The 12123-nt window shown below is 45.1% G+C and overlaps 1 protein-coding gene and 1 long non-coding RNA gene across 5 annotated transcripts in view; both read right to left on the bottom strand.

The window, feature by feature from the left end:
- The window catches only part of LOC115140893 (B-cell receptor CD22-like), a 14212-nt gene extending 8228 nt beyond the window's left edge, over positions 1 to 5984 (bottom strand). The window contains exons 1-5 of one of the 4 annotated variants that reach the window (XR_010465760.1): positions 5639 to 5984; positions 3195 to 5487; positions 2853 to 2988; positions 2391 to 2749; positions 56 to 2270 (exon numbers count right to left, since the gene is read on the bottom strand). Coding sequence is in view for 2 of the 4 variants with exons in the window: in XM_029679344.2 (XP_029535204.1) it covers positions 56 to 161 (106 nt within the window). In the remaining 2 variants the exon portion in view is untranslated. Of the gene's footprint in view, positions 1 to 55; positions 2271 to 2390; positions 2989 to 3194; positions 5488 to 5638 lie in introns of those variants that run through there. The other 3 variants (XR_010465759.1, XM_029679344.2, XM_029679343.2) reach the window with 3 other exon arrangements.
- A 1710-nt stretch (positions 5985 to 7694) lies between these two features.
- Positions 7695 to 10414, bottom strand: LOC135575213 (uncharacterized). Its single transcript, XR_010465761.1, has 2 exons — positions 8733 to 10414; positions 7695 to 8542 (listed from the first exon to the last, which is right to left on the bottom strand). It is a non-coding gene; the product is annotated as an uncharacterized LOC135575213 (long non-coding RNA).
- Positions 10415 to 12123: the final 1709 nt, after the last annotated feature.

Below are 12123 nucleotides of genomic sequence, written 5' to 3' on the forward strand. Positions count from 1 at the left end.
ATTTATTCATTTTCCACTGATGGATATAATTAACTGAAACAAAGATGAAACGTACCTGGCAGGGAGAGTAGAGTTAACAGAGATAACTGTAGAATGTATTGACAGTGCATAGTGGCTTTAGCCCTGTAGGAAAGAGAGTTGTATTCCAGAAAATATATCATCAATACAATCTTTGATCCAAGAACGTAGTACCAACAGCTGTGTGTTATCTGACCAGCAGTGGCCGGGCAAAATCTTCTTATTGAAGACTGGGTGGTTGTGGAGAAGTAGTGATGTCATCATAAAACATCTATTTCGCTGAAATTACTGTCACATACTTCTGCTTTTTAGAGAGAAAAAAAAGTCACAACAATACCACGATACCATTTTGCAATAACACCCACTGGGCAAAAACTGATTGAATCAACATTGTTCCATGTCATTTCAACCCCCCCAAAATCTATGTTATGACATTGAATCAACGTGAAAAACTGATTGGATTTGCAATCCAATAGTGGAGTGGAGTGTGACTGTTTGAGGTTGTGGACAGGTGTCTTTTATACTGATAACAAGTTCAAACAGGTGCCATTAATACAGGTAACGAGTGGAGGACAGAGGAGCCTCTTAAAGAAGAAGTTACAGGTCTGTGAGACACAGATATCTTGCTTGTTTGTAGGTGACCAAATACTTATTTTCCACCATAATTTGCAAATAAATTCATTAAAAATCCTACAATGTGATTTTCTGGATTTTTTTTCTTCTCATTTTGTCTGTCGTAGTTGAAGTGTACCTATGATGAAAATTACAGGCCTCTCTCATCTTTAAGTGGGAGAACTTGTGGCTGACTAAATACTTTTTTGCCCCCTGTAATATGGCATATACTTCAAGATTAAAACACTCAACAGTTTTGTTTGAATTAATTACTTGAGAGGTTGAGTTATCTGATTAAATCAAAACTTTTGAAAGTTGTAAAGGCTAGACAGAGATATACACACATACAGAGATGATCTGAGTTTTAGTAATACACAATTCTGGGATTATAATGAATACAGAGTTCAATAGCCATTCCATGCATGAATACTCATAATCCCTCACAACATTATATAGTTCAGAATATGTTATCACATACAGAAGGTCATTTTAAGGTACGATTTTATGTCGAAATGCTCTAGCCTACAACCTGGACATGAAATGAATGTTTTTAAATGATATTTTGGAGCCATGAGAGTTTATTTGAAAAGTAAAATGCTCTTGCCTCCAAACTTGGTATGTACAGGTTTTCCATATTTGTTGAGTTTTTCATTCAACCACACCCTGATTCCTTGATGACACATTGTTCACCACTGAGTTACGTAACCCTTGTTGCACTGGCAGCCCTCCACACAGACTTTGGAACAGATCTCGAGGACATTGGGAATGGCACAGGTAGCAGGGCAGGCAGTGCCACATAGCTCATAGTGGCTGTGGTATGGGCAAGCCAGGGCTGTTCGAGTTGAGAAAAAAAAAACATCAAATGTAGTCCTAATACATTCTGCAAATTCATTTTACACATTTCAGAATGTCTGAGTTCATAAATGTGATGTTTTGTTATAGCTGAGTAGTAAGGGCAGTTGGAGGCCTTTCTCCACAGCCGTGAGACTACAGCCCCAACCTGATGACATTTGGCCACGTAGTTAGCCAAGGTCTCACACAACACTTCCTGTCGACCCTCATTCAGACACACATCATAGAGGCAGTTTGAGGCAAACTCCTTCACCGGAACTTTCTTATGAATCAAATCAAATGTATTTATATAGCCCTTCGTACATCAGCTGATATCTCAAAGTGCTGTACAGAAACCCAGCCTAAAACCCCAAACAGCAAGCAATGCAGGTGTAGAAGCACCTATGACACTGGTGAAATGGGCCCCCTCCATCTGTCATCAAACCACAGTACTTTGGTCCAGTATAAAGTGCCCGGTCTGGTTCTGAGCACGTGGGGCAGTTGCCATTACAGACATGCCGGCAGAATGGATCACCGTCAGCAACACTCCAGGATGCCACCCACGCCGTGGTATTTGCCGAAAGCACACCTGTGGGAGTGGTGAAGTCATCTGCTTTGTTACCATTGTAGATGTCACAGATGAAACAAAGTTGTCGTAGTAACTGCTGCTGATGGTCACCATGAAGAAGGCGGTCCAGTCAAAAGTGATCTTCAGGCCAACATCTGTCTGGATGGTCCCTTGGATACCAGACTCTGTGATTCGGGTGTTGCCAGACTCCAAACTCACAGGGAGGTCAGTCCTAATCAATCTGAGATGAGAGAGAGAAGAGGATTTAAAGAGGACTTAAAGCGGATGGAGAGCATAGAGGATTCTTACATTCAACTTCAACATGGAAAATCTGTATCAAGTATAACTGGAAGCCACCCACCTCCACTGTCCCTCTTTGGCCACTGAGAATGGTGATCCTGTGACCACTCAGGTCTATGTTGGCTGACTTGAGGAAGGAGCCTTTGGAGTTGACTCGTGGCTCGTTCTTAGTCTGGATGCTGAACTGAGGCAAGGAGGGATCTTTGCCCGTCGTATTCACCAGAATGTAGGAGCAGGTACCCATGAAGGAGAAGGGCTGGCCATCGAACGTGCTGTAGTGAGGGTCACCGAACAACCAGCAGTTGGCCTTGGACTCGGCCACACATACCCCCATATTGTTCATCACCACACAGTACTCTTTCTCACGGCACTCGGTGCCCTCACAGGGGTCTGACATGTGATTTCGAGATCTTAAAATATCTTGCTCATAGAAATATCAAAATAAGAACATCAACAAAGTAATTAATTTCACATCCAAATTTAACGAAACACATTGCCATATCTGTTTGTTTTTTATTATTACCTGTAGCAGAGTCCATGACTCCATTCTTCATCCCACATGTCTTGAACTCTTTGCACTGTGAGTTCCTGCAGGTCAACACTCCTGCTGCACAGCTGCAGGTCTCAGAACAGTTTCCCAGCATCACAGACCGGCCAGACTGAAAACCAGCAAGACATGTAAATGATTGTAAACAATAAATATGAACCAAGCATTGTGTTTGATTATATAAATTGCACAGTATACATGCATTTACAGTAGAACAGATATAGCCCTATAGTTGTGATAATTACTTTAGGATACCATTGAATTTTTGAGATATGAAATGGCAATTTATTTGTCAATACACAATAAACCAGTGATCACCTTGTAATAGTGTCGATCAACCACACAGCCACAGTTCTCCAGTAGGACACACTTGCCACCATCAAACACAAAGCCGTCGTCACACTGGCAGCCCTCCTGGCATAGTGGGCATTTTGGAGACTCGCTGAGAGAGTAACAGGTGGAAGAACAGGTGTCGGCACACAACTCATAGTGACTGTTAGCTGGACACGTCAGAGCTGGAGGACAGATGGAAATGGGAGGAGATGCATGTTATCAAAAAATTAAATCAGCTTCAGCTTCAATTGTTTTTCAACAGAGCATTAGGTCAGAAAAATATTGCACACTAAGATAAACCAGGATAAGGTAAATTAACTTTAAATATCAAAATTCACTCGCAACAAAACTGGTCAGATCTCCAGCTGCTGACAAGGCCACCGGATACCTGACAGAAAGTCACATATGTCTGTAAGTGGCGGCACAGGGCATCCCCACCCTCTCCCTCCTTCATGCACTCCTCAAAGTGCTCTTGTGGTGGCACAACAGCATGGCATTGGGCAAATGGACCCTTGGTTGACTTCATGACGCTACAAGCCGGTGGGGGTCCACTGGTGGGAGGACACTTCAAGCCACCGTCACATCCTGTCTGACATTTGACCCCTTCCTGAACCACCAACCACCCCGCTGCAAACTTCTCCACAGACGGCTCCTGCAGCCCACTGGGCAGCAGGAAGTCATCCTCCTTCTTGTCATTATAGTTGCCACAGAGACCACCGGTAACACCTCTGTAAGTGGATGGAAGCTGTATGATGGCGCCAGCAACGGTGTCGTAGGTCACCATCAAGCCAAAGTCTGTTACCACGACGATGTTAATGCCGTTCTGGTAGGCCCTGCCCTTTCCATCTCCGAGTGACAGTGGGAGATTTGCTGCAACGTCATCCACCTGTGAAAGGAGAAAAGAATGAAAACTGCAGTTTTTCTAATCAGATGTTGCTTTTTAATACTGAAATGAATACATCAAAACAAGACATAAAACTACTGTTTACTCTGGGAGACATAGATATCTTGTATTTGTAGGCCTGTATGTCAACCCTCCTTGTGACCATTGTTTCATCCATCTTGGTCAACCGCTGCGCTGATACAACAAATGGAGTCTTTCTCCACAACCTCCAACATTTTGTACACACAGTCCCCGTGTAGGCCCAAGCAGCTGCCATCGAACGAGTGGAATCTCCTGGCCCCGCTCACATGGCAGGTGCCTGCGCTCATGGGAACACAGGCCTGCACCCAGTCTTGGACTTGGCACTTCTCACTGGGACCGCAGGCAAACTTTACATTACACTCCACGTCTCCATCCTTGTTACACACACAGCGCTCTTTGCACTGGCCGTTGGGGAAGAACACCTGGCCCATCTGGTAGTACTGGCCTTGGTGAACGCAGCCACATTCAGCCAGAAGCACACACTCTCTGTCAGTCAGCATGAAGTCGTTGTAACAGACACATCCCTCAGTGCACAGGGAGTTCCCACAGCTCTCAGGCTCATCGAGGCCGCTGCAGGTCTGAGGGCAGCCTAAGGCACACACCTCATAGTGGCTGTTGGTCTTACAGGAAGACGCTACAACACATTAGGTCAAACATGATAGAATTTAATGTTGGAACCAGAAGCTGTTAGCTAGACAAATCACTTCTGACTTATAGTAATGATCAAAATTGTTACAGTAGTTGTTTTGAAATATACATCTGATGTGTGTCTGTGCACTAACGACAGAAGCTGTCCGACCTCCACTGTTCCACCTTGGCAGGGGCATCCTGGCAGGCAGTGGTGTAGGTGCTGAGGGCGTTACAGAGGGCAGAGGCATGGCCACGGTACATACACAAATCAAACACACAGTCCTCATAGTACTCTCTGGGGTCCACCTTGGCGTGGCAGTACTTGAACGGACCGTTTTTGTCTGTGATCCTGCCACAATATTTCCCTGTTTGGTAAACAAGCATCAGGCTGTGGTCACAGGTGGGGCACTTCTTGCCGTCACAGTCGCTGGAGCAGCCAGGGTCGTTCCCCACTTTCCAGCTGTCCCCGAATACTGTTGGGGTGTTAGCAGGGCTCCTGTCTGGTTTGAGGAGATTGTCGTTCCGTTGGCCATTCCAGTTTCCGCAGAGCCCTCCGATGAGGTCTGAGTAGGAGCTGGGGAGGGTTAGGGAGACATGGCTGTTCCAGTTGAACTTCAGTGTCAGGCCAAATTTGGTCTTCACCACCCCGAAATACCCACTGCGGAAGATGGACAGTTGGCCATCTTCTACATCAAACAGCAAGTTCACATACTGGTTGTTGACCTGGGAAGAGAGAAAGAAACATGAAGGATAATACTGTCTTGATATTTCTTCTTACATTAAGTAGTATAATCATAAAAGCTCATTGACAAAATAGACCCAGAAGGCAATTATGTCATTCATTAGGAATGGATAACATTTTAAGGTAGTTTACCAATATTTTGCCAGGGTTGTCCCTACTCATGATGATGATGTTGTAACAGTTGACGTCTGGAGATAGAGAGGAGGACCAAGGTGCAGCGTGATAGGTGTTCATACTTTAATGAACACGGAAAACAAAACAATAAACAACCAACAAACAGTCCTGTAAGGTGCAACACGACACTAAACAGAAAATTACCACCCACAAAACACAATGGAAAATAGGCTACCTAAATATGGTTCTCAATCAGGGACAACAATTGACAGCTGCCTCTGATTGAGAACCATACCAGGCCAAACACAGAAATAGAAAATCATAGACAACTAACATAGACAACCCTCCCAACTCACGCCCTGACCATACTAAAACATAAGATAAAACAAAGGAACTAAGGTCAGAAGGTGACAGGTGTTTTTGAAGGCAGTGATGGTGACTGTCTTTGTGTAAGACACTGCCATGTCCCTCCCGCCTTTCTGATTCTTTACAAGCACCTCAAATGGTACCAGACATCTGTTTAATTTGCTGACCAATTTGGAGAGAACGTAAGTACACGTTCCCTGGAAGTTGAACCTCTTGCCATCAAACGTGCGGTAGTGGGGGTCACCTGAACCTTTGCAAGTGGCTTTGCATTCAACCTTGGCTGTTGCTGGATTGCATTCACACTGCTTTGTGCATTTGTCATCTACCCAGAACTTCATTCCAGACGGGTAGTATCGTCCTTCATAAGAGCAGCCACAGCTCTCCTTGGAGATGCATTTGTCTCCACTGAGGACAAAGCCCTTGTTGCATTGACAGGTCTCCACACAGGGTTCCTTGCACTTTGCTTCGGCATCTAGATCTGAACAAGAGGCAGGGCAAGCTGTGCCACACGCCTCGTAGTAGCTGTTTGATGGACACTCCAGTGCTGCAAATGTGAAATGAAAATAAATTTAAATAATACCGAAAAAAGCAATATCTTGATGAAATGTCTGGAAAGAAAAAAACTCATAGCATCCAATGATTGTCCTCCACTCAGGGCTAATTTTGACCCCCTCGTGCCAAGCAGGCATCATTGTGGCTTTTCATGTTCTCAGAGAGGGGTGAAGGCCACATAGTCAGTACCCAGCTGGTCAGTTTGGAAGACCACAACTTGTAGTTGAATTCCACCACCGAGATGTCAGAGTTGGAGGTGACCTGCACTGTTTTGGTGGAAGCTCCTGGACCCCCAATTTCAGCGTTACCAGGTACGGCGATCCATTTGGTGTTCTGTTTCTCTATTTTCACTGAGGTGGAGAAACCGATTGCTTTGACCTGAATTTGAACAATGGCTGGATAATCCTGTGTGGTTATGGATCATCATGGTAGCTCAGCAAATAGTTAGGCATAAAGGCAGTAATGAACTCCCGCCCCACTGGGCATGATCCACTGACCACTAAACATAAAGGAAGAAAGACCATTTTACAGATGAGCATCTGCATTCTTTTCACAACCATTTGACTAATGTAATATCAGTTTAATAAGGAAACATATACTATAGCTTAAATACAGGACAATTGTCTTGCTCCGACTGCTCTTGTTGAATTCACTGACTGTCAAGTGTCAATTTAGTAAGGCACAAAATAATTAGTTTTTGCTTGAATGACATGATTGTATACAGATGTTTGTGTACATAACAGTACAGATGCAGTAGCTTCCCCTTGCAATGCTTTATAACCACTATTACATATATATAATATGGTGTTCCCTGCAGAACAAACAACATGAATGTACTATCTAATTAGTGGATGCTAGAAAGATTTAATTTGCCAATCTACAGTACTGTTTTTATGTTTCCCCATAATGTTAGATAATAATAAATGATGAACTTGTTCAATTCTGGTAGTGATTACATGACATGGAATATTGATAGGTAATCTATGATTCCTACCTATGAATAGACTGACAGCCACACAATCACGAAGGTTGGACCCAAGGCTGGAAACCAAAATGCACAGTTAACAAATGATATGGAAAACATGAAACATGGTGTAACGGCAGATCTCCTCTTCGTCTGAAGATGAGTAAGGATCGGACCAAGATGCAGCGTGGCAAGTGTCCATAACTTTAATCAAAGAAAGCATTGAATACAAAAATAACAAAAGAAACATGAAGAAACGAAACCGAAACAGTACCGTGTGGCGACAAACACTGACAAGGAAACAAACACCCACAAACCAACAGTGAAACCCAGGCTACCTAAGTATGATTCTCAATCAGAGACAACTAACGACACCTGCCTCTGATTGAGAACCATACCAGGCCGAAACAGAAACCAAACATAGAAAAACAAACATAGACTGCCCACCCCAACTCACGCCCTGACCATACTAAATAAAGACAAAACAAAGGAAATAAAAGGTCAGAACGTGACAGTACCCCCTCCCCCCCCCCCAAAGGTGCTGACTCCGGCCGCAAAACCTAAATCTATAGGGGAGGGTCTGGGTGGGCGTCTGTCCGCGGTGGCGGCTCTGACGCGGAACGTGGACCCCGCTTCACCACAGTTTTTGTCCGCCTCCTCAACCGCCCCCGTGGCCTCTTATGAGCTGCGACCCTCGCCGCCGACCTCCGACTGGGGAGCCTAGCCATGGATCCCAAATGGACGGGAGATTCCGGCAGCGCTGGACAGGCGGGAGACTCCGGCAGCGCCGGACAGGCGGGAGACTCCAGCAGCGCCGGACAGGCGGGAGACTCCGGCAGCTCCGGAGTGAAGGGCGATTCTGGCATCGCCTGGCTGACTGACGGCTCTGGCAGCTCCTGGCTGGCTGGCGGCTCTGGCAGCTCCTGGCTGACTGGTAATGAAGAAGGGGATGTTCTCCTGATGAGTGGACTCCACGGTGAGGGTGAGTGGTTGAGTGATGTGGGTGATGGTTCCGGATCCTAAGGGCTGACTATCAAGGGCTTGAACCGGAAAAGGAGAGGAGAGAGGATATGAGATGATGTTATGGGAGGAGGCAAAGGTCTGGTCAATAAAGCTCCCCGCTGCACCGGAATCCACTAATGCTGTAGACACAGTACACGAGAGACAGTCAGCTAGTGTGATGGACACTAAAAAGACCCTAGCAGACAGTGATTAAGATGGAATACTCACTCCTGTCCCAGGGAGTGGCAGATCATGTGACTGTCCCTCTGCTCTTGTGGATCCCAGATTCGGACATGCAGGACACTTCTGGAGCTGGTGTCCTCTTTGTCCACAGTACAGACAGAGTCCCAGCTGTATCCGTCTGCAGCGCTCCGCCGCAGGGAGGCGTTTGACCCCTCCCTCCATGGGTGCAGGCTCTGATTCCGTGTGCTCACCGAGGGAGGGAGAAACGCGATGAGAGCACCAGCGCTCCCGATGTAGGTTATCCAGACGGATGGCCATTGCAATGAGTGATCCAAGGTAAGGTTGAGGAGACAAAAGGCAGTGAGACACGGGTTTAATTCTTAACACATGAAAAGTGGGATGTACAGTGGGGCAAAAAAGTATTTAGTCAGCCACCAATTGTGCAAGTTCTCCCACTTAAAAGATGAGAGAGGCCTGTAATTTTCATCATAGGTACACTTCAACTATGACAGACAAAATTAGAAAAAAAATCCAGAAAATCACAATGTAGGATTTTTAATGAATTTATTTGCAAATTATGGTGGAAAATAGTGGGAGAGTGTGGGTGTGGTACTAATTCCCTTGTCCCATCATGCAAATCATATCAGAAAAGTAATCCTTTCAGTGGGTATCGTAAGTATTCACCCCCCTTGGATTTTTTTGTTGTGTTACAAAGTGGGATGGAAATTTAATTTAATTTAGACATTTTTCATTGATCCACACAAAATTATGCATAATGTCAAAGTAAAGAAAATTCAACAAATTTGTACAAATTAGTCAAACCTAAGTAACAAAAGTACATACTGAACAAAAATCTAAACTCAACATGCAACCACAGCAACGATTGCAGTGAGTTACAGTTCATATAAGGAAATCAGTCAATTGAAATGAATGAACCCTAACCCTAATCTATGGATTTCACATGACTAGGCCTGGGCACACCTGTCAGGTGAAAGGATTATCTTGACAAAGGAGAAATGTTCACTAACAGGGATGTAAATAAATTAGGTTTTTGTGCTTATGGAAAAAATTCTGGGACCTTATTATTATTATATTATTACAGCTCAAGAAACATGGACCAACACTTTACATGTTGTGTTTGTATTTTTGTTCAGTATAGTTGCTGCATAACTATTCACTACCTTTGTTTAGGAAAAATTGTTCAGGAGTAACATTTGGCTTACTAACTAAAAAAATAAGTTAGTATATGGACTCACCAGTCCCCCTTTCAAACTGGTAATAAACATGTTTCATACAATTTACCTCAATATATATAAAGTTCCTTGGGTTGGAGCGAGCCGGTCGCATCCGCGCTTCGGTCTCCTTCGGTCTGCAGGTTGTATAACTTTTTCATTACATTACATTACATTTCATTATAGTACAACGGTCTGATTTGTCTAATCTTAGCAATTTCTTCTTAGCTAGCTACATAGCCGTCGTTGTATCAAAGATAATTGCGTAATTATCGTATTTCGTCGTCCTCCTATCTGCCCAACACGTTCACCGTCTACCGTAGCACTGTAGTAACTATCACACTCAACTGAACGACTTGATTAGTGTAGTGTTAGCTAGCTACATAGTTGTCTTTGCTGTCTTCGTATCCAAGATAATTGTGTAGTTTAGAGTGTGGAGTCTTAGAGTGATAATTGCGTTATTATCGTATTTCGTCGTCCTCCTATCTGCCTAGCAGCTAGCCAGCTAGCATACGTTCACCGGCTACCGTAGCACTGTAGTAACTATCACACTCAACTGAACGACTTGATTAGTGTAGTATTAGCTAGCTACATAGTTGTCTTTGCTGTCTTCGTATCCAAGATAATTGTGTAGTTTAGAGTGTGTAGTCTTAGAGTGATTATCTTAATTTACCGAGGTTAGCTAGCCAGCTATTTTGTCGTCCTTAACGTAGGAGACACTCCTAGCTAGCCAACAGCCAGCCAACGTCTACTGAATAGAACTTTCGCATTCCGGTCGCATTCCGCTTTGCTCCACAGGTAGTATCACATTTTCATTTCATTTCATTACAGTCCCAACGGTGTGATTTGTTTGATCGTAGCTAGCTACATAGCTGTCTTTGTTTCAAAGATAATTGTGTAGTCTAGAGCGATTTTCTAGGTTAGCTAGCCAGCTATTGTCGTTCTCCTAATGCAACGTAACGTAACCAACACTGCTAGCTAGCCAGCTAGCCCCCGAATAGCAGCATTGTAGAAACTTCACACTCAACGGAACGACTTGATTAGGGTAGTGTCAACAACGCAGCTAGCCTACCTCAGCAGTACTGTATCATTTTAATCATTTTAGTCAATTAGATTCTTGATACGTAAGCTTAACTTTCTGAACATTCGAGACGTGTAGTCCACTTGTCATTCCAATCTCCTCTGCATTAGCGTAGCCTCTTCTCTAGCCTGTCAACTATGTGTCTGTCTATCCCTGTTCTCTCCTCTCTGCACAGACCATACAAACGCTCCACACCGCATGGCCGCGGCCACCTAATCTGGTGGTCCCAGCGCGCACGACCCACGTGGAGTTCCAGGTCTCCGGTAGCCTCTGGAACTGCCGATCTGCGGCCAACAAGGCAGAGTTCATCTCAGCCTATGCCTCCCTCCAGTCCCTCGACTTCTTGGCACTGACGGAAACATGGATCACCACAGACAACACCGCTACTCCTACTGCTCTCTCTTCGTCCGCCCACGTGCTCTCGCACACCCGAGAGCTTCTGGTCAGCGGGGTGGTGGCACCGGGATCCTCATCTCTCCCAAGTGGTCATTCTCTCTTTCTCCCCTTGCCCATCTGTCTATCGCCTCCTTTGAATTCCATGCTGTCACAGTTACCAGCCCTTTCAAGCTTAACATCCTTATCATTTATCGCCCTCCAGGTTCCCTCGGAGAGTTCATCAATGAGCTTGATGCCTTGATAAGCTCCTTTCCTGAGGACGGCTCACCTCTCACAGTTCTGGGCGACTTTAACCTCCCCACGTCTACCTTTGACTCATTCTCTCTGCCTCCTTCTTTCCACTCCTCTCCTCTTTTGACCTCACCCTCTCACCTTCCCCCCTACTCACAAGGCAGGCAATACGCTCGACCTCATCTTTACTAGATGCTGTTCTTCCACTAACCTCATTGCAACTCCCCTCCAAGTCTCCGACCACTACCTTGTATCCTTTTCCCTCTCGCTCTCATCCAACACTTTCCACACTGCCCCTACTCGGATGGTATCGCGCCGTCCCAACCTTCGCTCTCTCTCCCCCGCTACTCTCTCCTCTTCCATCCTATCATCTCTTCCCTCTGCTCAAACCTTCTCCAACCTATCTCCTGATTCTGCCTCCTCAACCCTCCTCTCCTCCCTTTCTGCATCCTTTGACTCTCTATATCCCTATCCTCCAGGCCGGCTCGGTCCTCCC

This window comes from Oncorhynchus nerka, linkage group LG14 (genome assembly GCF_034236695.1).
Source record: "Oncorhynchus nerka isolate Pitt River linkage group LG14, Oner_Uvic_2.0, whole genome shotgun sequence".
Classification (NCBI taxonomy): Eukaryota; Metazoa; Chordata; class Actinopteri; order Salmoniformes; family Salmonidae; genus Oncorhynchus; species Oncorhynchus nerka.